The 26455-nt window shown below is 44.0% G+C and overlaps 1 protein-coding gene across 10 annotated transcripts; it reads right to left on the reverse strand.

The window, feature by feature from the left end:
- Positions 1-1474: 1474 nt before the first annotated feature.
- On the reverse strand, positions 1475-26439 carry ERMARD (ER membrane associated RNA degradation). Of its 10 annotated transcripts, none has more exons than XR_451322.2 (18): positions 26381-26439; positions 23312-23480; positions 21819-21958; positions 20751-20852; positions 20370-20459; positions 18312-18409; positions 17729-17865; positions 16447-16561; positions 15407-15509; positions 11822-11851; positions 11074-11142; positions 9170-9343; positions 6686-6772; positions 5048-5124; positions 4365-4490; positions 3832-4050; positions 2126-2959; positions 1475-1662 (listed from the first exon to the last, which is right to left on the reverse strand). XR_451322.2 is itself a non-coding variant. In XM_007186038.2 (18 exons), the coding sequence occupies exons 1-18, from the start codon at positions 26384-26386 to the stop codon at positions 1482-1484; spliced, it is 2034 nt and encodes a 677-aa protein (XP_007186100.2). In that variant the 5' UTR covers positions 26387-26439; the 3' UTR covers positions 1475-1481. The 10 variants fall into 10 exon arrangements, 9 of the variants coding, with proteins under 9 accessions (XP_007186100.2, XP_007186099.2, XP_057383476.1 ...); XM_007186038.2 differs by having other exon boundaries at positions 2846-2959; positions 6686-6769; XM_007186037.2 differs by having other exon boundaries at positions 2846-2959.
- Positions 26440-26455: the final 16 nt, after the last annotated feature.

Consider the following 26455-nt stretch of genomic DNA (forward strand, 5'->3'; position numbering starts at 1 on the left):
ACTGTAATGGGGGTGACTGCCCCCCACGCCCCTGGGGACAGGGCTGCGGCCACAGGCGGGGACTTGGGGGCCCATGGGAAAGGATGCCCATTTCCAGGGATAAAAGTCAACAGAAAACTAGTTACCAAACTAGGAAGATTTCTAGCGGGAAAGCCCTTTCAGGAATGAGGTTTGGGTCAACCTACCAGATGAAGACCCACAGCCAACAAGAGGTGGGCAGCTGAGGGCAAAGGAACGCAATGAGCTGCAGAGCAGCAGCATTTAACACGAGCTTCCGCCAGCCTAGCGGCCGCTGGGCTCTACACATCCTGCAGTGGCCTGGTGATAGTACAGGTCAGTCCATTTTCCCCCTTGCCCGTTCCAGCCACCAGGAGGGTTAGGAGTGGTTAAGCCTTCGAGCCCACACCCAGGAGGCCGTGACCGACCATAGGAGCACCTCCTCCAGAGGTAGACACTCGACGTGGGCGTCTGGCATCACATCAGGCAGAAGCAGGTTTCACTGTCTTTACCCACAAGTTCACTTTACTAGGGGGTTGCAGGTACTGGGCTGGTGAAGCGACAGAGGGAACATGGATGGCTGTTGTCACACGGCCCCACCTCCCCCACGGCGGCCTCCACGCTCATCTCTGACAGCTGGGAAGCCAGAACAGGCTGTGGGAAGCCCTTACTGGGAGGCCAGACCTGCCAGCAAGGCTGGAGGAGGCCGTGCATCACGGCAGGTGGGTGCAGCCGAGCACACACAGACTGGGGTTGGGGGCAGTCCTGCAGGGGTTCCTGGAGAACCACAGCCTTGCTGCTGCCGCCTAAGCAGACGAGGAGCTTCCTGCAGTGGCCACCCAGGGCCTCCTGCGAGGGCTGACCCGGCTCTTCCGGCTGCAGCCCTGGCCCTCACTCCTCTGCCTTCCTGGTTCCTGCACTAAACCCACCAAACCTGGAAACCCAGGGACGTGCTGACCGTTAGGCTTGCTGCCCAGCGCCTTCCAGGAGCTGTTCCTCCCCAACCCTCTCCCTCGAGATCTGAATCATATCAACCTTACTCTCAGCTCCAGGGACAAGGGTGACCAGCTCAAGCCCTCCCTCTACGCCCCAGTGGCCGGTCCAGGAGTAGACGTCCACCCAGCCTGACTGGTGAGTGCAAGGCAGGGTCTTGGCCACAGCCATCGTTTCAAGATTAGGCCTGTGGCCAGTAAGATGAAGCTGCCCATTCCTGGGTGACACCTGGGTGAGAAAAATCTCTCCTCTGGACAGTATGCATTGGGAGATGAGGTCCAAAACTGCTACGGCCATTTGGTTCCCAAGGATTCAGCCTGAGGTTCACACCAACAACTTGCGAAAAGCAAATCAGGAAACTGCAGAGCAACGGACCTTGTGCCCTGATCAAGCAGTACCTGGAATCCACCCTGCCTTTGGATTTTCAACTCACATGCTGTGAAGTCTACCCAGGTCGGGTTTTCTGATAGATCCCAAAGCATCCTGACTTATTAGACTACTTTACTCGTGGATTTCTTGGCTAAATGTATTAACATTTGTTTCTTCTCACTAAAAGTCCAAATTTTCAACAAGGCCACCTGTGTGAGATTGACAGCTTCATCCCACTTGTTCTTGTCTTGGCTGGTGTAAGCCGCCAGGTTCTCTGTGTACTGCAAGATGGACTTTAAGAACCTGTTTAAAAGAAAGAAATCAATTTCTTTATCTATTCCCTTGTAAAATGCAATAATGATTTAAAGGTATCCCCTTCATTCTGAAATTACAACTAAAGTTCTGTAGTTAATTTTTGTCTGAGGATTCAAGAAAAAGAAATACATTCAAAACAGCAACGCGAGAATACAAATTGGATGAAGAAGAACGCCGAACTAGAGCGTCACTGGAGGGGGTGGACGCCCAGACTCCACACAGCTCACACACCCTCCATCTTTCTCTCCCAAATCCACATACGACGGATGCTCTTAGCTGATGGGACTCGGTTCCAGAAAGGACCTTAGAGGCCGTCTGGACCACACTCACGCGTAGTAAACCCACAGGACACAGGACCTCGGGGGCTGTGCCTCCTGTTCCCACCCTGATAACCAGCCTCACCCGCCCTGACGGAGAGAGGGGCCACCCCTCCAAAGGAGACACGTCCCACCTGGAGCAGCTATTGCTGTTGAAAGGCTTTTCCTGAAAGATAATTCGTCACAAAGTTCACAGGGGCATCACCTCTGACTGATGGGAAGAAGTGCCATCCTCACATTTTCCAAGTTCTCCTCAAAGTTTCCCAAGTAGCCTAAAATTTTCTCCAACTATGAATTTTTGAAATTTTCACACTTAGGGAGAAGTTAAAAGAATAATACGATGAAAATCCACAGACCCTCTGTCTAGAGGCGTAGCTTTCACTTAGGGTGATTTTGCCCCCAGACGACTGTGGCAATATCTGAGCCGTTTTTAGTCGTCACAACTGGGGGCTACTGGCGTCTAGCGGGTGGAGGGCACCACCCTACCGTACCCGGGGCGGCCCCGCGGCAGAGACAGTCCACGGTTTTGAGCCGCGGCCTGGCCCCAGGCATCCATCCGCACAGCTGCCCGAGACGGTGGCAGCCTCTCCAGCTTCCTCCCGATAACACCGTCTGGACATTATTCTTACACCAGAGGGAGGAATTCCGAAATCATTCACATGTAAATCACATTAAATTTTCTGAAACGTGTCAGTTTTAAAGGCTCACAAATTTGCACTGAAGTCCACAGAGAAGAACAGTTCAGGACCAGACTGTGGGGTTGAAAAAAATCACCAAGAAAATAACCAACAGGAATGAACATGATTCAGAATTACCGAAACACAGCTTCGTCTTCTGTAAGTGAGGACACTGACCTTAGATACTGCTGATATTCTGAAGTATTTTTCCCAAGAACCACATGAATGTTGACCAATTCCAGTGCAATCAGCAATAAAATCAGGTAAAGCATAGGAGACAGAAGCTTAATACTAAAAATAGATAAAGTAAGTTAAAAGTTAATAAACCTAAGTATTTATCACCTTTATAAGGAGAAAAATGTTTCACCTAACCACTCCTTCTTTCAGAAGTCCTTAAATCCAAACTTCTCGAAAGAACACTCTTGGGTGGACGGCCATTTTCCCAGTGGCCGTGGCCCCGGCCCCTGCAGGCTGTGCGGGATGCCCCCAACCTTGGGCCTGAGCTCCTCGCCCGGTTCTGAGCCCGCGGCGCCCCGCCTGCTCTGAGGACCGGGCTCCACCGCTCGGCACCCAGTCCCTTTGCCCAGCGGCGGCTCCTTCCTTACAAGTCAACGTTCAGCAAAGGACTCTCCCAAGAGGAGAAACACAAATGGCTTAAACATGAGAATGGGTTCCACGTCTCTGGGACCAAATTCCAGTTAAAGTCAAGACTCCAGTCTTCCCGGGAGGAATTTTAAAACATATCCCGTTTTCGGGAAGGATGTGATGTCACAGCATCATCTCATCAGATGCCGCTGAGGGTGTAAACTGGCTGTAACCTTCCGAAAGCAAAGGAATACTTACTAAAAGCTTCATAAACACAGATACCATTCAACCCCAAAATTCTAGGAATTTGTCCAAAATGGTAATTTCATGAGAATGTAGCACATTCTAAAATACACAACACTGGCATCCCCAGGTAAATCTGCTGTTATATTTTAAATCCAAATATTCATTTGGGTCCGTAGAACCCATATCCCAAAATTATAAATGGTATTTTAAAGAGACACATATGTAACTTTTCCTGAAAATAAATATTTCTCTGAAGTCAGGGGTAGAAGTGTACCCAGAGATTAAGAGCTGCCCAGAAGAGCTCCTCTAAACGAGACCCGCGAGCCGCGCACCTGTGAACCAGGCGCAGGTAGTTCCGCCGCTGCCGGGAGCGCAGGCTCCTGTCCTCCCACTGCCGGCGCCTCAGCTCCGCGCAGGCGGCCACCTGGCCACACACGCGGCGGCAGTGGGCGCCGATCTTCCGGAGCACAGCCAGCACCTCCAGGACGGCTCTGGGGCAGAAGAGGGTCCGGACAGGGATGCTGCAGAGCTCACGGAGCAGCTGGGGCCACCTGCAGGGCAGAGCGAGAGTCCCGAGGGCCTATGGTCACCGGTCCTCCGCGGCCTGCACACCTGCCGCGGCCTCCAACGCGGTCTCGGTTTCCTGCTGCGATCGTTACACTGGGCGGGTGTTGATGGTGAGAACAGATCGTGTGTTGTAACGTCCGTCAGACAGACCAACGCACGCACCATCAGGGCTTATCTAATAATTCCTCCTGGGACACAGTGGGATTCTAACACTACCTTCAACGTGTAAGACTTCAAACACAGAAAACTGCGAAGTCGGCGACCCCAATATACTTCACCCAGGATACCCTGAACTTACTTCTCAGGAGGAAGGTGCTCCGAGTCGTGAGGAACGCGGTGGGTCTCGGGCACATGGTGACACAGCTCAGCCACGATTTCTGTGATTAAAGAGTGGCAGGCATTTATTTCAGAATTACCTTCTGATCTGAAAAACAGAAAACATTTAAAGATACGTGACAATGAGCAAGATGCCTAATTAGTGCCAGTGCAGAATAATATTTATTTCAGTGGTTCACTGAGCAAAGCACTCAATCTGCAACTTGCTTTCCCCAAATATAAAATGAAAAAGCCACCATCAGAGGGAGAGGTAAAAATAAACGACACAACACACTGTGGGCGATGCACGTGCTGTCAGAAGATGCCGTGACCCGCGAGAGTCCTCCCTCGAGCTGACTCTGCAGTGTGTCCACGCCCACTCCTCTCCTGAGCTTCAGACCCGCTGTCACACCGTCCACTAACCATTTCTGCCAGATGCCACCCTCCTCCCCACGAGGCCTGCCTCTCGTCCCTGTGCCCTTGGTCTCTGCAAACGGTTCCCCCACGACCGGGCCCTGAACCCACAGTCTTGGCCCTCCAGTCACCAAGACCTAGCAACCCCTCCTTGGGATCTGTTTTCCGACGGGCTTGCCAGAGAAAAAAAATCGTTCAGAGGCTGATGTTCTCGGACCCCCGCGAGGCCTGCGTGACTTGGGGGGCACTCACCGCTGAGCCTCCCTTTCGGATCCTTCAGGCAAAGGCAGCAGGGGCCAAACTCCGATGCTCCTCTCACAGCTCAGCACCTGACAGGACAATGTACAACTGCTTTTCAAGATTTTTAAATAATGTTCTAGAAAATATGTTTTTAAGTTGTTACAGATGTTGTCATCACTTCCAAGAAAAGACGTATCTGTAAAACTGTTACAGATGCCACACTTTAAAACTCGGTGATGGGTCTGTTACTCGATCAAATCAGGTAAAGGGAGGCAGGTGAAATATGGGATTCCAAGGAAGTGTCCAAAAGTCTTCTGACGCCTCCTAGTGAGAGTTGGTCCGTGTCCCCGCCCCTGGTCAGGGCCAGCCGTGGCGAATGGCTGTGGCCTTGAGAACACAGAGAGAAGCAGGTCGGAGACGGGCCCCTCCCCTCGTCCCCACCTCTGCTCGGGTGCAGCTGGCCGAGCACCCAGCACAGACTTCCACTCCTCAGATGGGTTCCTGCCCGGCAGAGCCCGTCCCAAATTTATGACCCACAAAAGCACAAGCAAATTAAGTGGTTGTTGTTGATGCCACCAAACGAGGTACTTTGTTACGCAGCTGATACCCCGAGCAGCGGACTTCGAAAGAACAGGATGCAAGATCGGCTGCAGAATAAAAGGTGACTAAATCACATGCGGCAGGAGTACGATGCCACGGAAAAGGTGAAGGTGCAAAACGCCCACTGTGGGGAAAGGAAGGGGCGTCGACCAGGGACCTCGAAGCAGCAGCCAAGGAGCAGGAAGGCTGGCTCCCCAAAGCGTCTCTTCCTTCCAGAACCTTCCCTCCTTCATTGAAGCCTCCCTCCCTGAATGCTTCTGGGTCCTCCTTCTACCGGCTTTTGTTCTGGAAGCTCGGAATCACGATGGGCAGACAGTGCGATGCGAGTGGATAAAGGTACCAGAGCAGCCCGACACGCCATCGCAAACAGGACCCGCCGACACAGGAACGCAGGCTGATTCCTTCCCTCAAACGGCAAGGACAGAACGCCGCTGGATTCTGCTCCCGCACGTCTGCTGATAACCCCCTCCTACCTGACGCTACTCAGGACCTGTCTTCTCCAGGCTCGGCTTCTCCCCAGCGCCACTGCAAATCTCCCCAATCCATTCTGTGCTGATTTTACAGCTTCCTTTTAGAATTTCTCAGTTAGCAACTATCATGATTATTATATTCTTGGAGACGACCCCATTTTTGCCCCCTCGTACCGCCTACCATACAGAAAATAAAGTCCCTAAGCTACTCGCCAAATTGTAACTTCCTGGTAGAAATGCTTAAGAAAGTTTGTTGCTTGCTTGTTTACTTTACAGGTTAACAAAGGCTGGCCTCATAAAGCTGGTGTCCCTCACCACCGAAAAGCAACACCTATGACCGGTCCCAGGTTAACAGCACTCAGCCACCCATCAAGTACCAAGAACACCGAGGACACAAACCCCACCACAGCCTTAACTGCTGGACCTTAGAAAGACACAGTGGCTTGGCCAAGGCCATGCGTCCAGGAGGCGTGCAAGCTACAAAGCCAGGTCTGCAGACTTGCAGCCCGGCTGGACAAGGCCGGCCTGTACCTCTCAAATCCCTGCAACAACTGACCTGCACATGCCCTTCCCCACACACCTGCTTTTTAAGCTGAGAAACTGGATGGCAGCGAGCGCCGTAGGCTTCTGCAACACTCACCAATGCTCTCACTGCTGCTTTTTCCTGCTTTAGAGAAAACAGACAATTGTTACTACAACTTCTGGTCAGGCTTCTACTTTTCTTCTATGGCATCTTAGGTCATTTAAGAGTCCCGATTTCCAATTAGCTTCCTTCACACAATTCTCTCAGCTAAAAGCAAGCAAAACTCTTCATTAAAATAGGTCTAACATAGTAGTCAAACCATAACCAACAAAATTTTTAAATGAGGCTGATTAACAATGATAAATTACAAAGGCCACTCTGTCCACAATGCAGCAAAACAAGAAATAAATGGGGGAAAAAAAGACGCCAAACAATTGGAAAATGTAAGAGATTCTCCTAAAAAACTAGGACATAAGAATTTAAACATTAAAAATCAATATAACTAAAAGAGGATTACATACTATAAACACTCAATTGCCAAACATACATTTTTAAAAGAGTAAAAATAACATTATTTACAGCTGACACATCTGTATAACTGGAAAACCCAAGTTGGCGGACTATTACAAAGTCAGTGAGTTGAGAGTGGACAAATTTAATACACAAAAGTCAAGAGCTTTCCTACGTACAAGCAGTAACTACCTAGAACTCTCAATAGCACAAAACAACTCATGGTTAGTCGTTACTTGGAGAAGAGACGCACTCAACTTTCACTCACGCAGATACCTACACGGGTGCTACACGGAGCAGAGAGGAACCAGCCCTCACCGTGTGGTGAACATCCGGCGGGGTCGCCAGGACTCACACCTGAAGTCAGTGACGAGCCGGCAGCCACCACAGCACACGCGGCTTCTCCCCTGAGACAGGAACCCCAGGAGGGCCTCAGAGCACCGTGGGGACACATGGGGGCCACACCCCTCCCAGGGGCTCAGGGGAGCAGTGGGGGTGGCAGAGGAGGGGGAGGCAGATCTGGGGCATCAGCTTGAGGTAGAGGATTGAACGTGGAGAGTGAAGAGTGGGGACTGGCCTGTGTCAGGGGACAATGTTCAATCTTGCAAAAATGTCAATTATCCCCACATGAATCCATCAGGAGCCCATTCCTGTGGGCTGGTTGGTTGGGCTTGGGCTTTGTGTTTATTTTAACTACACGGGTTCACTGGAATAACAACAATTAGAGAAGAGGCAGGACAATTCTGAAGAAGAAGAGGGGTGGGAAAGTAATCTCTCAGATACCAAACTGTATCATGAAGCTTAGTAAAGACAGGCAGAGAGAGTCCAGGTCTGGAGTCCAGTGCACACAGTACAGAGATATTTATTCTCTAAATGGTGTTCGGCCAACTTGCAAGCAATTTGTTAAAAAAAGAAAAAAAGTACAGCTAGATTCTCTAACTCACTCCCAGGTGAAATAAATTCCAGCTGGATCAAGAGATGTAAATGAGGAAAAAAGCTATAAAACTATACAGGAAAACATATGAATACATTTATAATTTTGGAAAGCAAAGGGTCTTTTAAGAATGACTTCAAATGCATAAGTCAGAGAGAAAAAACATCAAAACCTAAAGACCGGTAACAAGCAAAACATACTCTGAAAATGGCAAATAAGGCTAATAAACCAGTGAGGAAAATGAAACTGAATAAAACAGAGCAAAGACGTTAACAGAAAGTTCACAAAAGAATTTCAGCATTATAGTTAGACATTTTCCACAGCAGAGAAAATTCTAAATCACCCATCAATGAAGGACAGCTTAGACAAATAATGACACATTGATAAGATGGGGTAACAAGCAGCTGAGATAGAGTAAGGTAGAACAAAGTTGCCATAAATAAACTGTTAATGAAATGCTAGTTACAAAACAGAGTATGTCCTGCTTTGGAACCCGCACTGCAGGCTCATGGAAAGATGTGGAAGCAGAGACACCCAGCTACTGACAGCAGTCACCTCTGGGAGAAGGGATTCCTGAGAACTTTCACTTTTTGTATTAATTTTTCTATCCTGTTGGACTTTTGAAACAAATTTTACCATAATTGTTACATGTACAGTCTGAAAAAAAGATTAAAATATAACTAACAATCTAACCTAAATTATTTCTTTTAAAATATAAAAGAATTACAGTTTATTGACAAATGAAAATATTCTACTCTCTCATTTAATAGTCCTCTGTAAATGTTTCCAATTTATTTAGTTAATACTGTTTTATACTTTGTTCTCTGGTTTGCAATATCCCATCACTGTTAAAAACACAAGCAAATGTATGCTTAGGAAATAGGGTGAATTATTTTCGGCGAGATCAAGTAATATTGATTTATTTGTTATAGACAAGACCTGTGCACATGTACACATGTTCAGACGGAGGCACACTGCACTCATATAAATTCAAACAAAAGATGATTAAAATATAATTAATTACATTTGAAAATAAACTACATTCCTTCATAACTTAATGATAGTGAATCTAATTCATTTTCTTTCCTACACATTACCTTAAACACTGATAATAGATCTTCATCAATAAATCTGAGTAAAAGTACAAAGGAAAATGCAAGCAACTGATTGGCTGCTTCTTTCGGAAATTCAGGTAAACTGATTTCCCCATGGCTTAAACGATCTCTTAGACGGGGACCTTCCTGATGGTTCAGGAAATCCCAGAGAAATTCCTATCAAAAAAAGGACACAGAAAATATTTGGTTAGTGTTCTCAGCAGAAAGAAGGAAAGTCCGAAGGCCCAGAAAGGGCAAGCCCGAAATATCTGAGGAGCTGCAATGTTCATTACAGAAAAGTTAGCCTGAAAAAGAAAGTCATTCAAGGTCACACAACGGAAAAGTATCAAGTTACGATAGTCCCTGGGATCTCTTGGCTTTATCACTGCTCTGGACTACCTCAGGCAGGACTGCACCCCACTAGCTCAGGACGGCCCTGAGGAAACCCCGTCCTCGGTAACTGCACCCCACCACCTCAGGCAGGACTCCCCTGAGGGAGCCCTGTTGTCTGTAACTGTACATCCTGCTCCTCAGGCAGGATATCCTGGGGAGCCCTGTTTCTGTATCTGCTCCTTGGCTGATTGATAAGAACCTAAGAAGTTTGTAGAACTCACCACCAGGGCTACAAAACTGCTTGCATGGCTCCAGTGTTTAGTAAAAGCACCCTTTCTCATTCTCACCCTCCTGAAAAACGAGAACTGAGTTGACCACATTTGGAAGCCAACTTTCCAATCAATAAAAGAATCCACTGCTGTGCTCTTGCATGGACAACACCATTTTTTTTTTTTTTTTTTAATTTTTATTTATTTATTTATTTATTTATTTATTTTTGGCTGTGCTGGGTCTTTGGTTCGTGCGAGGGCTTTCTCCAGTTGCGGCAAGTGGGGGCCACTCTTCATCGCGGTGCGGGGACCGCTCTTCATCGCGGTGCGCGGGCCTTTCACTATCGCGGCCCCTCCCGTCGCGGGGCACAGGCTCCAGAAGCGCAGGCTCAGCAGCCGTGGCTCACAGGCCCAGCCGCTCCGCGGCATGTGGGATCCTCCCAGACCAGGGCTCGAACCCGTGTCTCCTGCATTAGCAGGCAGATTCTCAACCACTGCGCCACCAGGGAAGCCCCTAGACAACACCATTTTTCTTTCCCCTCATGGTTCTCCTTCTTACATGTCCTCTCTCACATCACTTGTTTACTTTTGAAGCCCTAAGAAGACACTGCTTCTTTCTTAATGGCAGAAATCCAAGGACTCTTCCACAACGTAGAGGAAATTGAGTCAGAAAACCCAATTTGCTGACCCAGGCAAATTGCTGATGGACAAACAGAATTAGACAAACTAGTTCAATCATCCTAATTTCCTGATGGCAGAAAGGATGCCCAGAGAGCGTATGGAATCTGCCTAGTGTCACACAGCCGGAACTGGAACCTAGGTTGCTAACTCCCAGTTAAAAGGAGAAAATATGAAAATTCTATTTACAGTCCAAAGTAGTCACTGCAGTAACTTCATAAAATACAAAACTGTGATAAGTAGAAAATGGCTCTAAATAACCACCTTCTCATCCAACACTCTGTCTTACTAGTCGCATCTGACTTTGCTGTCATTCACGAAGCAGATGCAGTCCCTGCTACCAGTGCAATACAAAAGCCACAAATTCAAATATTGCTCAGAATCAGGCCAGCGAAGTCATCAGGCCTTAGGAGAAGGACATTTAAACAAAAAGCATGAAGCACAGTACCTGAGCAGGGCTCAGAGCCAGCAAATGACAGTTGCACAGACAATGAAGTTCAGACATGGGAATGCTTCAGAAGCATTTCTTATGCGCACGTCACAAGCCAAAATTAACATCATTTTTGAGAAGTGCTAATCACATCCATAAATAAAAGGATGTTAGATTGTAAATGCCTAATACTTTACCATTGCAGGCTCTCCAAGGAAAAGAGGAAGTTGATTGATTTTACCATCATTCAAGTGTTTTGCCAATATCTAGAACACCAAAAAGAAGTAAGCTGATTAACTGGTACACATACAGAACTTTCAGTGTCAAAAGATATTGTACATTTGGTATGACATGCTGTGTAAGTCCAAAGCAGATTAAATGAAATAAGGACAGTCTTAAGAACGTAGCAACCACCTGTTCAGAAAAGGTTTTCTCAACCAATACAATGACTTTAAGAAGATATATATATGTATTCTTAATTGTATGTGTTTATGTATATTTACATGTATATAGGTGTGTATATGTGTGTTTATGTATACTCATGTATATATGTGTGTGTGCATTTATGTGCATATATATGTATATGTGTATTTATGTGTGTTTATGTGTAGTGTGTGTATACAGGTATACATGTATATGTGTGTTTATGTGTATTTGCAAACACTGTGTATGTGTATATGTATATATGTGTGTATATATGTATATATGTATGTTATGGCCTTTCCATAACTTTAGAAACTAGGTTAATAAGACTGGGTCTCAATTAGTCTGAAAACTATATTCAACATTATCATCACCTTTTTCTTTTTTCTTTTTTTTTTTGCTTATATGACTATCAACATTTTCCTGTAAGCATATGATTTATGGCTGATCTTTAATTTTAATTTTAATTTTAAAAGAATACAATGTTTTATTTGTTTCAAAATACCTTATAAGTTTACTTACCTCATCAAAGGTAGTATAAAGAGCTGTTGACTTCAGAAAAGGAAATAAAAGAAATAATTAAAGCAAAATACAAGTAGTGTAACACTATTCAAAGCAGGAAAAAATTCTAGCACAGGGCCACAAATATGAAACCTTCTTTTGTAAATAAATCTTTATCTAGCAACACTTTGGGAAGAACGTCATTGACAACATAAACACAATGTAAAAGACATGAAAATACAGCAACCCTGGCGGTTTAGCCGTGTTAGAATACTGCTCTCACAAGTACTGTAGCTCAGATACTTCTTTTTTTTTTTTTTTTTTCTTTTCTGTTGAGAAATGTTTTTTTATTGTTCATGGACTACTGATCACAGACAGAAAGCATCTGGCTTATTTGTGACTTCAATTATTAGCTCCATATTTTAGGTTAATGCCAATATTTGAGAATCAGGCCTGAGTGAAAGCAGTAATAAATACTGGATAGAAATGACAATAAAAGTCAGAAGTATCATAGTCCAGATTTCCAGAGGTCTGATCTAAATCAGCATATCTCAGTTAAGGGGTCTTTATGATCTTATAGATTTGAATTTAAAGTTTGTAATTGAGTTTAAGGACTTGGTAAGAAAACAGCATTTTTATTTTGCAAATTAAGGGTAAAATGGCTGTTCAATTTCTTCATACAAACTGGGTTTTTAAAGCATACATTTGACTAGCATACTTAAATATTTTACCCTCCAAGCATTTTTTTTCTCTTTTTTTTTTAACATCTTTCAGATACTTCTAACACTTACGATGCCACAACTTCACAAATCACTACTCACACAGAGCACTTCTACTGATGGCTGGTATTTGTGTGCAAGTGAGCACAACTGAATATTTTCTCCAACAAATAACCTTTGTTTCTCATGCGTCTTGGTATAATTAGCCCAGACTTGATAGACACGGCTCGGGGCCAGGCTGCCTCAGCACTCTAATCCCATCGTCCACACCTTCTACAAGTGAAACCCTGAGCACCTCCATGCTCAGGTTTCTCTGCAAAACTGGAAGTGAGGAATGCCCATCTCAAAGGCTGCTGGGGAATTCAGCAGGATTTTACACACTGTGTGTCAAAATCAGTATTTTGTGGAAGTCAAGTGCTCAAGAAATGTGTTATACTTATTAATGCTTATTTACATATTTTCATTTTAATATTATCAAATACTCCTGAACATTTATTACTGTGCAGATGACTCTAAAGCCCATGTATTGCTGACCCTAAAATTTTTTCAAAGCTCTATTCTAAATACTCAATTGCCTACTAAATATCCCCACTACTTCCTCAAAAAAGCTGAACTTTTCATTCATCTCCATAAACGATGTGAATTAACTTCTACCTTTTTTTTTTTCTGCCACACCGTGCAGCTTGAGTGATCTTAGTTCCCTGACCAGGGATCGAAGCCGGGCCACGGCACAGAAATTGCGTAGTCCTAACCACTGGACTGCCAGGGAATGCCCAACTTCTACCTTATTTTATGGAGTTGGTATAAATGTCTTACCTCTCACCCCTAATACATACAAGCTTCTAAAAGTCACTAGGTCTTTGCTCATCTTCATATCCTGCACTGATTCTGAAGAGACCTTATGCCATAACAAGTATTCAATAAATAATTACGGCATTTGCACAGCACTTTATAATTTTCATGTATGTACTGCTTTGTAAATAAATTGATGCTATGTTTATTCTGGATAAAAGCCTGAGCTAAAATTTAAGATGTTCTTCGATAAACTACATCCTCTGTAGAAACAGTCACACTATTTATTTGTGCAGTGAAATGACAACTAAATAACCAAATTCATGACACCACAGAGCCGTGCAGTGACTGGTCATGTTACCATGAAGTCAATTCTAAGAGCACTCGAGTGAGAGCTGTGACAACTGGGGCTCTAGTTTCTGCTGGAAGACCCAGGCTTCACTCCACAACACTGGACTGGGCAGAGCCTACATGAAAGGCACCGGGTGTGGGCACCAGCGGACATAAATATGGATGACCCACTCCAAAGGGGCCTACACCAGAGAGCTCTACAAAAATGCACATAAGGCAAAGCGGAACTGCCTCAAGATAAGACAGAAAGAGAACGGAGAGAAAAGCAGCTGTTAGATCTGAGTAGATGCGGCTCTGGGAGGTCACCACTGTGGCCGGGAGTGGTCAGGCAGGGGACAGTGGGCAAAGTGAGAGGAAAGACACGCATGTTCAGGAACTGGCGAGGAGCTTAAATTATGCTGGGGAATCAGAGGGAAAACAAACTGGAAAAAGGCTGAGGCCAGACTCTGACATCCTTACAAACCATGCAGAAGCGTGAGCCTTGCAGGCAGGCGCTGGGAGCCATGGAAGGATTCTAAGCAGAGAAAACCATAAAAGACACAGGAATACTCGTGAGTCTAGAAAATAATTAGTGGCAGTGTGAGAATGGATTAGAGAAGGAGATTCACGAAGACTTGTGGGGGATGAGTTACCAGGTGAGTGTGATGGGGAGCCAGGTGAGGCCTCAGCACTGAAGGACCACTAGACAAATCAGGGGTAGAACCGATCGGCAGGGCAGGTCCATGAGGAGAATGGAGTGCAGGCAGAGCACATGATGGTGCTAAAGCTTGGTGCAGAGCAATTCAGAGGATAAGGATAATAAGGAATACCAGAGAACAAATTTGTGGAAGAAAAAATTTGCTTTTCTGAAATAAAGTAAATTTGAGATGCTGGGGAAAACTCATATGAAGATATTCAACAAACAGGTGCAAACCTAACTCAGGAGATCAAAGAACCATGAGTTAGAGACAATGCCTTGGAGACTGCTGGAACTTAATGCTATAAATTGCCCTCTTGGCACTGCTTTAGCTGCATCAACAACTTTTGCCATGTTGTGCTTTCATTTTTATTAGTTTCAAAGTATTTACTAATTGGTGTTGCTCCCACACAGGCAACAGCTTAAGGCATGGTATTATGTGAGGTCTCCCAAGGAATAAATATAAAGAGAGTACAGGGTTGAGAACAGAATTCTGAGGAATGCCTATATAAAGGGGCAAGAAGAGGAAGCTGAACTAGTGAAAGAAACAAGAATACCAAGTATGGTAGATGCTGCTGTTTGTCCCATAATATATATTCTCCCTTTCCCCTACCTAATGGATTCTCCCATAGCTAACTAGGCCCACGGCCACCCAGAGATATCGCTAAGCCTCCCTGGCGGTTTTGGCCAAAAGGAAGCAGTATCCTTCGAGAAGGGCATGCTGTAGACCACCCACGGCCCACCTCATGGGGTTACAATAGTACACCAGTAAATATGGCTACAGAGAAAACATAAGCATCAACTCAATTTATGACACCATTAGGTTTAAAAGACTACTTGGAAATATGACAGAACCCTCAAAGACAATCACAAATAAAATAAATATATAACATATAAAATCACAATAGGAAGCCACAAAAAATGACAGTCAAGCCTTCCAAAGAAAGTTCTTAGCTAAAAAATTCATTTAACAATAAGCAAAAATATGATATTAAAAACTTTTAATTAGGCACAGAAAAATGTCGATACAGCAACAACAGTCACCATCAACCATTTAAAGCAGTGTACCTCAGCAGTCAGAAGTCTCCTTGGACATTTGTTAACTGTGGCGAAAACTTTCCTAAGTCCAGTCTCTAGTTGCACCAATAACAAGATGGCACAGTCAGCAAACCTGTGAAATTGAAGGAAATAAGCAAAACTTCATGTTTTCAAAGTAAACACTGGCACCAACACCATAATAAGGGTGCTGTATTCCAGATACTACCAATATGTGTCCAAAGCAAGGAGGAGTGACATTACTCACTAATATGAGAAACAAAAACAGAATCAAAGTCTCATTAGACTAGTGACTGCAAAACTATTTTCTAGTGTTTTAATGTATGATGAAACATTTTTAGCAGCTGCAGTAGAATAAAGTGTCATCAAAGATCTGCTAAACTTGTTTCCTCACTTCTAAAAAATACTCAGAAACCAGGATTTCAGTGGGTTCTCAAGGTATCCAATCAAATGTACAGATCAGGATCAGGTAACTTGAAAGGAAGTGAAGACCACTGACCTCCTGATGCTTACGCTCCTGGGCTTGCTCCCCAGGGAATACAGAGACAAACACATCTTCTTTCTCTCATGATTCTCTAACATTGGACACCATGTTTCAGTCACAATAAGAACTCAAAAAAATATTAATAAGTTGATTCTGAAAAATAATTATCAGGGAGTTCCCTGGTGGCCTAGTGGCTAGGATTCCGGGCTTTCACTGCTGTGGCTCGGGTTCAATCCCTGATGGGGGAACTGAAATCCCAGAAGCTGCACAGTGCAGCCAAAAAAATTTTTTTTAATTTTTAAATAAAAATAAATTTATTAGTTAAATAAAAAATAATTATCTTTATTAGTTGTACAAAAACTGTACAAAAAAATAATGTTTAAAACACAGTTACAAGATGCCTTTTAGTTAATTATATGAAGATATTCTATGCTTGGGTCTGCCCTTGAGTCAGTCCCGCTCCTACCTGCTCCAACTCCAACAGCGACAAAGCAGGAAGGTTAGGGTTTTAAGAAGGCCTGGCCTCCAAGCTGCCAATGACCACTTTGTAATGCCACACTTCAGGTACCTGTTTGACTTGAAGTTGATTAATGCAACTTCCCAATACGGCAACATGATTTTTAGTATAAAAGTGGATTTCTTCATCACTTCTTCTAATACTGAAAGTACCTCATAAGTAACATCTGTAAAAATAGCAAATATTTTTAAGCACAACCACACTAATCAACTGAAAAAAGGTGTGAACACACTTAGGGAGTGATGCCACTGAGCCGACCTCTTCAGGAAGATAAACCGTGGGCCCCGGGCAGCGTGCCACCTAAGCGTGAGACCACCTGAACTAGGGCCAGGGTTGCAGGTGACCACAGGCACCCTTGGAAAAAGGGAACGTGGGCAACTACATCTCTTTAGTGATTTAAGCTACAACAACTTTGAGTAGAGGAGTTCAGGGTCAACAAGCTGACCACACTGACCAAGAAAATTAAATATATCTTCAGAAGATACAGGAACCAAGTGTGAACCCAAAGGTAAACTATGGACTTAAGGTGATTATGACTTGTCAATGTAGGTTTATCCTTGGTAAAAAATGTACCCTCTGGTGGGAGATGTTGATAATGGGGGAGGCTGTGCATGGGGGGGTGTGGACGGGAAATCTCCGCACCTTCCTCTTGATGTTGCTGTAAACTTAGAACTGCTCTACAAAAATAAAGTCTTAAAGAATATATACATTATTGGCAGTCACCTGACTACCAGAAGGATCCATGATACAAAAAGGCTAAGACTGCCGGGACCAAGATGATCTGTACTGTTCCCTCCAGGATTAACATCAGCAAATACAGACACAACACTTCAGCCAAAGTGGAAAAGAATGAGCCTGGAGCAAACACATGGTTTAATTGCTCTTTCAAAGTCCTGTGTCCCCCAACGCCACTAATTTGGTAAATGGCTTTCTCATGAAAACAAAAGATGATATAGGAGAACATTTATACTACTGGTACTTTTGGCATAATGATTATGAGTACAAAGGCACGAGAGCGAAAAGGAGAAGGGAAAGTGCGTTACAAACTGGTCCAAAGCCATTTGTATGCCAACATATCTGCATGATGAACTAACTTTATCATTAACGTTGAGTCACGTAGCCGTGGCCCTCAGACAACGCTGGGGGCACTGTGGGAAGAGGTAAAGGTTGATGTGGCCAAATTTAAGAGGTTCTTCATGAAACTGTCAAAGGCATCTTGCCCCTGGAGAATAACTATTCCACCTACAGAGTTCAAGTCTCAATGCTATTTAATAACTCTATAAATATCTTTACAGAGATATATTCAGGGAAAAATGTGGCATGTGGTACTTACCAGGGAAAACGATCAAATCCTCTAAGCTTGTAAGAGTTACGAAAGGTCGACGTGCCAATGTGAACTTAGTTTGTTGAAGGTAACCCTTTAGTAGTTGACCCAATCCTGCTGTCAACAATATCATCATTGAACAGTATCTAGTGGAAAATACCATAGAGATCCATTAGAAAAATGAACTCAGCACACATATAAAAAGCTCTACTTTCAAAAAAAAAAAAGTTTAAAATTAACAAAATAAAACAGCATTAAATTGCAGAAAACTCCACAGGCTGTTGGGATGGAGCTCTGCAGTGGTCAGGAGGACCAGTGACGTCTCAGAAACCTGTGAGCTTGAACCTCGGGTCTCCCACGCACCAGGGCGCTGTGCCCGTCACCACCTGCGCTTCTGGGGCACAAGTCAGTGAAATCATAACCCTATCACCACGCCAGTCATTCTGCCACTAACATTCAGTTTTATCTTCAAAATCCTGTCCCCAAACTCTCATTCTTCTCAAAATACACCTTTCCTTGATGTGAAATTCAAAATAAAACAAACTCTTAAGTACATCAAAAAAGAGAGAGACTCCCTCCCCCAGCACCTTACTTTGGAGGAATCTCCTGGGGTGCCGCGAAGCCGTGCCACAGGACGTTGCGAAGGTTGAGTCCGCACGGAGAGCCCACGAAGACCTTGAGCACGTCCATCTAGGTGGTGAGGGGGCAGATGACCGGGTCACTGAGTAAACCAATACAACACTGGGATTATGTGAGCTCTCTTCTTGGAATTAATGGAACCAACGGTATACAGTAATGATAACAATAATAATAGACCAACACTTGCTGAGCATTCAACATGTCAGACACATTTTGTGTTTATTTGTTACTCACTCACCCTCAGGACAACCTCTGAGGAAAGTACTATTATTCCCACTATGCAGAAGAGAAAAATATAAACAAGGAGAGGTGAGACCAAGGTTTCAGAGGCCACAAAGCCACAAAGGGGGATGAGATCCCATCCAGGCTACACTGCTTTCATACCATACATCAACATGGCCAGTATCCAGATAAAATAAAACAGAAAGTGATAAACAGAAACTCCACAGTAAGCAGCGTGTGCTCGTGATAAAATACAGAGGGAAGTGACGAAGGGCCAGACCACAGAGGCTCCAGCCTCTTCTCTGACTTGAAGCTCACCGTTCACCTGCTCTGTCCCTCCATCTACAAAGCAAAGACCCTCCCAATACAAGGACCCTGCTTATCAAACTGCAATAATTATACCTTTCCATAGGCTACCTCTGGGTCTGGAGCACCACACCTTAGAGGAGATTCAGAAGAACGGAAGCCGTTCAGAGACAAAAAGAACTCAACCCCATTGCATACAAAAGAAGAGCTGAACCTCCAGGAGACTCAGGAGAGGACAGAAGCTGTCTTCACACAACTTAAGGCTCGCTGGGAAGAGGAGACAGATGCATTCTGGATTTCCCTCGAAGGGCAGGAAGTTATAAAGAGGGGTTTCAACTCAATGTCAAAAAGCTTGACAGCCGGTCCTTCGATGCTATTCTGGGAAGTCTTGGCTCTCACACTAATTTTAAATACTTTACTATTAACTTAATTAAATGTTAATGATTATAATATTAATAATTTAATATTGTTTTAAATTTAGTATTATTTTAAATTAATTGTTCATACCATCTGGGCAATCAGAAATATATATGCCAACAAACTAGGAAAATTATCTGGGAGCTAAAAGGGCTGCGGGTAGGCAAAAGGCTCACTGCACAACACAGGCAGGAAACAAAGAGCAGAAGAAAACGACGGAACTTAAGAATTCAGCGTGACACCAAGCAGTCTGCACTTCCCTCCTCCGCCAAAGATAACAGTCCTTAAGCTGACAACGGGTAAGGAACCACCGTAAGAGTGGGAAAGCTCTACTGACAATGGATTTCTTAATGTCTTGTTTGTAGTGTCTTCCTGGCTTGGCGCTACCCTGGCTTCCTCCTTCACCTCAGCCCGGCCTTATTCAGTTGCCTGAAGGTTATTCACTGGTCTTAAACGATCTTGATCATGTGGCCTCTAGAAGGTTTGAAAACGTACATAGCTCTGCATGTTTTTTAATTGGCATCTAAATTTTTTTTCCACGGTAAGTTTGAACAGCTGCAAAAAGGATAATTTCTCGCATGTTAAAAATATTGATTTTTTTAAATAATAAAACTATAATATCACTCTTTAAAGGGTTAAAATTTTATTCTAGAATAAGTTAGTATTATCATTTATAACTTGCAGAATTAGTATTATAATTAATACGTAATCAGTGGATCAAAAGACTTCAAATTGCTCATTTGCCTGGCCCCCCGAAGGTTATTATATCAGAGGCTATCCCACCAGAGGTCATCACATCAAAGGTTACCCCTACACCTGAGGCTCTTACACCTGAGGCCCTCACACCAGCAGTCATCACACCAGAGGCTGTTATCAAACCACATTAACACTCAGGACAAGAGGGAGGTGTGTCTTTTGGCTGGAAAGGGGATGTGGGAAAGGAAAATATGCTTGAATCACTGAAATTAATTTTTTCCTAACAGAGCATCAATTTTTGAGGAACAGAAGTACAGCTAACATCGACTGTTTTGCGCTGTGTCCATCAGGTTTAGGTGAACAAGCTTACCACAGACTGCCCAAAGACTTGAGCGAGCGCCTCAGACGCAATCAGATCTCTTAAAAGAAAGGGGCATTCCTTCCCAATCAGTAAATACACCTAAAATTCAAACAAATATTGTGTAACAATCGTATTATGAGTCAGATGATGTTAACAAAAAAATCGCCCATAAAGCAAGCATCTGTACAAATGAGAGGACAAAAGTACCGAAGACACTGCCGTTTTTGATCTCATAATCATTCAAAAAGAAAAATATTTTAAAAATCTGTGCTAAGTGATTGTATAGGAAAACAATACTTAAAATCAAGAAATCTGAGCGAAACTGCAAAACAGGTTAATGTTCTTTCTGTTACTTTACTGGACCAACAACGAAAGAGTCCTCACACTTACATCAGCCAGGGCTCGCTCCAGACATGATGTCAGCTTCATTAAGCTAAGAGAAATAGCAAGAGATTGAAGACTTCCCAAGGCATCAAACATTTCAGGAAATAACTGTTTAGAATAAGACATATGTTAGAATTCGTGTTCAATAAGTATTATTTCTCAAAGGCACAGTTCTATTAATGGAGTTCAAACCTCTAATGATTTCAATTGGCATATTTTAATGACTTTTTTGGTATAGGTAAACATTTTCTATATAAATATAACAATATCCAAAGAATCAAGAGAGATGTTTAACTCCTTAGACGTTCAATATCTAAGGAGTTTTTGGAAAGTTCTTTATTTATTTAAATGCTTATTAAAAGCAATAAATCTGGCATAATTGTAAATTGAAAGGTCAAATATTTTGACCTAAATCTTATTTCCCATTTTGATTAGTTCTTAAAAATAGATAAACGTAAGGCAGCTCACCCTGCCACTTAAGGGAGCTACTACACAGGGAAAAGGGAACACCCTTCCACCCTACATTAGGAAATCCAAAGTATTTTAGAATTAGACTCTTTTATAGTTACTGCTCTACTGTAATCATTTAATGTTCCAAGTGAAATGGTTGGTTTGAACCAACCACCAAACCAACCATCAAGCCATCCAAAACAAGGTCTGGGCCCCAAGCTACTCCTCCTCCCTTCTATTCGCCCTCAACAAGCCAAGCACCCCCACCTCCGGTCTCCCGGTCCCACCGTCTCAGGAACACCTTACTACCGGTCTGTAAGCTCTTTCTTTTTTTCTGGAGCTGTCCATTCTTCTCTGTCCCAGGACCAGCACCCATGCACCAAACTACGTCCCTAAACCCCAATCCTGACACTGCATCCAAAAACTTCCTTTGGTCAAAGGATGTCTCTCAGCTCAGGCTTTGCGGGCTTTGCAAACAGCTCCAACTTTGCCTTGCAACACTCAAGCCTTCCTACAGCCGAGGGCCCAGAGGATGGAGGAGACCCCTTTAAAATCAGCAAGTAATAAGGGCCTCTAAGTGGAATCTGCAGTCTTTTATTTCTAAAGGTTGTTCAAAAGCCGAACCTCTGGAACACCTGTCCACTGGAGCCCCGGTGAATATCGCGTTTCAAACTGCCCCTTGGTCAGAGACGACAAATGTAAGTGGACAGCCTGGCACACAGGGCCCAGCAGCCTCACGCTTCCCCCGTAATCCAGACCCTGGGCTTCAAGGATAAGAAAGCAAGTTAGTACCACAGCTCCACATCGTGTGATGCAAGTGCCTAAATTATCAAAGAAAAAGGGTTTTAATTATGAAATTTCCATAAAGTTGGCAACAAGTTTATAATTGAACTTACAATAAAGATACTCATGTTGTTGAAAATAAGTTACATAGTGTTCATCTGATTATAAAAGAAAAACTCTCATTAGCGAGTTTGAAAAATACAGAAAGGTTCAAAGAAGATAAATATTTTTTCATTTTCTCAATCTCTTTATCTGTATATAAGTTTGTACAAAATCAGCTTCATGTTGTTACATAAAAATATTTTAACCTGACTTTTTAGTGTAACATTATTAGATTATGAGATTTCCAATGACATTATTAATAATAATTATTATTAATTATTTTGGAACGTATTTAGAATATGAATTTTTGGTTTTGTTTTTTTGATAAGTTTTGGTTGAACATTCACATGGTTCACGACCAAAAAATATAAAAGGGTGAAAGTCTCCCTCCTGCCACCAGTTCTCCTTCCTATAGCAGCTACTGTTATAAATTCCTTGGGTGTATTTAGAAATATTTATACATACACAAGCAAATAACACAAATATGTGCTCCTCCTATATTTTCACTCAGCCATACAGCTCAGAGAGATTTCTGGATCAGAAAGATGGGCCTCCTCGCTCTTTTTCACCACTGCATAATATTCCCTTGCAGGCTTTTTTTTTTTTTTTTTTTTCCTAATTTACTTAATCAATCCACTACTGCTTGACATTTGGCTATTTGCAATGTTTTTTCTTTCTTTCTTTCTTTTCTATTACAGAATGCTGCAGTAACCTGGCACAAACACACGTTCATACCTGTGACTGGGCCTGTCTTGTATGTTCCTGGATGGAATTGCTGGGCCACAACACATTCGCTTATAATTTTTACAATTATTATTATTTTTCCCAACCCACATCCCTACTTCAAAAGACATACAAGAATGCCTGGAAGACATTTAAAATAATTGCATATATCACTGGTCATTCTATACCCTTAATTCATACCACTTCTATCTTCTTCCCTCTTCCACCTGGATCACGGGCCGTGAGCTGAGCGCCCCTCAGCCCTCACTGCCTCCCGACCCCTTCCTTCTCACACCTGGTTTTCAGAGTCCAGCTTTCCCTTAACTCTCCTATGCTTCTCTGGCCTCATTCCCTCTTTCCACACCGATTCCTTTTCTCTTTCAAATTAAGCCTGTACTACAACATCTCCTAACCCAAAAAGCAATGAGCAGAGAGGGAAATTTTACAGGTCAAGACATTTTAAATGCAACAGTATTGACGGGCGTTTGGGCTTCAGAGAAAGTACAAACCTGATTCTGTATAAACCACACAGTCTGTAATTGTCGTCCAGCATACTTCACCATTTTGAGTTACAATACTACTGATATCGCAATTTTCTCTAGCTTCAAACCCGAGTTTACAAATCATATCATACACTGAAGGAGAAAGACACGTGGTAATAGGATCCTCTATTAATATCTGAAATATAAAACATAAAACACACTGTTTAACAGGAAGTAAAAATTAATTTTAGTATGTAAGTCACATGAAAATTCTATTCCGTCTGTTCTGAGTATATTCTATTCTGAGTATAGAATATACTCAGGTATAGCTACTGTGTTAACACACTTTCCGAATGCCATGAGAACTATACGATTAAAACATTGTGATTAAATGTTAACTAAAGAGTACTTATGCAAATATTTCCAAATAAATGTTTAAAGATTTTAAATTACTTTATTAATCATAGTATTTAAGAATTTACAGAAGCTCAGTATATTTTATAGATAGTACCTTATTCCTTTCAGCATTCCTTTGCTATCCCAAAGTTATCAAAATAAGCATTTTTAATGAGGGGTGGGAGAACAGAAAATCAAGCATAATGAGTTAAAAGAGAAGCAAAAAGCACAACTCTGACTCCCTATATGGTGTAAAAAGCAGCAAACCACACTGCTTTTCCATGAACGATTAAATAAAACCAAATTTTCATAATTTTCCCGACATTACACGAAGCTCATCTTATAAACCTGCAAAGTGATCACATTCTAGGTCTGAAACTGACCTGGGGTCTTTATGTGATGTATCAAGTTCAGGGATCTCTGTGTTCTAACATCAGTACGTGCTGGCAGCTCCCTGATTTGGAAGCCAGCCAGCCTCGGTTCCTCCATCCTGGTCAGCGTCACCCTGTCATCCTGTCCCCAGAGGCTTCACTTCCCCCTCTCAGGCCTGGCTGTCAAGCAATCCTTTCAGGCCCTAGCAGGTGAGGTGCTGCCCGAGAGACTCGTGTGGAACATTCAGTGGTCCTCTGGGACACCTGCTCAGCCAGTCGGTGCACACCCCTAGGAGCACTGCGGGACGGCGGGGGGAGAGGGGACTTGCTCCCGCCGCCTGCAGCCTGGGGCTTCCTGTGCGCTTCCTATTCCTTTGAGCACTGCCCTGCAGCGGCAGCTGAACTCAGTCTGCAGTCTTCCCGACACCTGTAGGCCCAGCTTTACCACCGAACGCCCACCACAGACACAACACCATGCGTCAGTGCCTTCCCTTCAGAACTCTGCTTCCCAGACTTGCCAGGCCCTTACACGTAGCTGGGCAGCTCAGTTTCCTCCTTAGACCCCTGAGTTTCAGCCATGCAGGGGCCCTCCTCTAAGTTTCTAAGCTTTAAAATTCCGACCACTTCCCTTAGCTCCCTCAGTCCTAGGGGGAGTGACTGCTTCCCGCAGCTGCCGTGTCCACAGTACTACTTGCAGAGATCTCTTTTTATCCTTTCAGATAACGAGTTAACAATTTTTACCTAGTTAACTCTTTATATCAAATTATCTTAGTGCAAAAACTAGTGCGGTTTGTCTCTGGACTAACACAGAAATATAACTCTAAAAGGTCACATTCGCATCAAAAGGGACTCCTTGCATTTTTAAAAAGGATTCGAACTCTAAAGGAATGAGCTGTAGTTCTGGAGTGACAGGTGACAGGCAGAAATGATATTTCTGCATAAAAGCCCATCTACTCCACTAGCAAAGTGGGCCCTGGATTTGGCACCTGAAGTTGTAAAAAGGGTCTCTTTTGGTTGTAGACACTGGATCAACACAGTTGTCCCTCACACTCAACCAAACAGTAAGATCTTAGAGCACAGAGACCTCGTCTTATACAACATTGTATCCCCAGGACACAGCATAGACCCTGGCACACAATAAATGAAAAATAAGAGTTACATAAATGATTGGCTCCTCCTACCCTGAGCTGCAATACACCCCTCCAAGTCTCCAAGACCTTCAGATTTTAGGAATGGCTATATTCTATCCCTACCAACACACATACAATTCTACAAGGTGGCTTCTATGTTAACTTTTAAGCCCATACTCTGTTAGGCAATAAAATCCAACCTCAAATCAACAAACATTAGATGCTGCAATGCTCTGATTGTCACTCATGACAATAAATACATCATCCTGTGTATTACACTCAGGAACATGCCTGTCCCCCACTAGAAGCCAGAAACCCTGCATGTTTGTGTGCATGCGTGTGCACCTCCCACGCCATTTTTGATACTTCAGTGTCTTGTCCAGAGCAGCATGGGGTAGTGCAAACGGCCTGTGCTTGAGAGCTGGAATGATCTGAGTTTGAATCCTTCCTCAGACTCTTTACCTCTTGCCTTGAAAACGTTACTTAACATACCTGAGGCTTTTAACTGTAAAACGGTCCAAAATATTATCACCTTCTCTGGTTGCAGTAATTAGAGAAAATACTTGAAAAGCACCTAGCACATAGTACTCAGAAAGTAGCAGCTAGTGCTAAAACTGCTGATAGATGACTGACATTGAACTCCCTGAGACAGGAATGTAAGTAAAATCCTTATTTTGAGGCAACCCCACTGAATCCGATCTACGGTCAGTTAATGAGACCCTTGTGACTTAGTTTTACGTTATCAAAATGGCCTAAAAATGTCCAATGTAATTCTGACTTGCAAATGTGAGCCAGAGGCGAGTATTCCTACACATACTTCCCACACTGCTCAGGGTACCACCTAGCGAAAACTTCCCTTAGGGGCGAAGGCTACTCAGAACAAAAACTATAACCAACGGCGCGTTGTGCAAGCACGCCCCCGGCCCCGGTGAACAGAGCCTCCACACGCGCGCAGGGCGTCCCCTCGGCCCCCACACCACGTCCTCGCGGACTGCCGCCGGGACCTCGGGCCCCAGGAACGACGTGGGGTCGGGCGGCGCCAAGAAGCAGGAGGGCGGGGCGGGACGGGTCCAGCAGGCGCCCACCCAGCGCAGGCACGGCCGCCCTCCTCCGCCACGGCACCGGCTGCGGCCCGGACGGCGCTTCCCGCGCCGCACCCCGAGGGGCGCGCTCAGGAGAACCGGTGACACCAACTTTACCTCCATGACTTACGGCTCCCGGCCGCGGCGCCGAGGGATGACGCAAGCCACGCCACGCCACACCACGTCACGTCA

The sequence above is a fragment of the Balaenoptera acutorostrata genome, chromosome 14 (genome assembly GCF_949987535.1).
Source record: "Balaenoptera acutorostrata chromosome 14, mBalAcu1.1, whole genome shotgun sequence".
NCBI classification, from domain to species: domain Eukaryota; kingdom Metazoa; phylum Chordata; class Mammalia; order Artiodactyla; family Balaenopteridae; genus Balaenoptera; species Balaenoptera acutorostrata.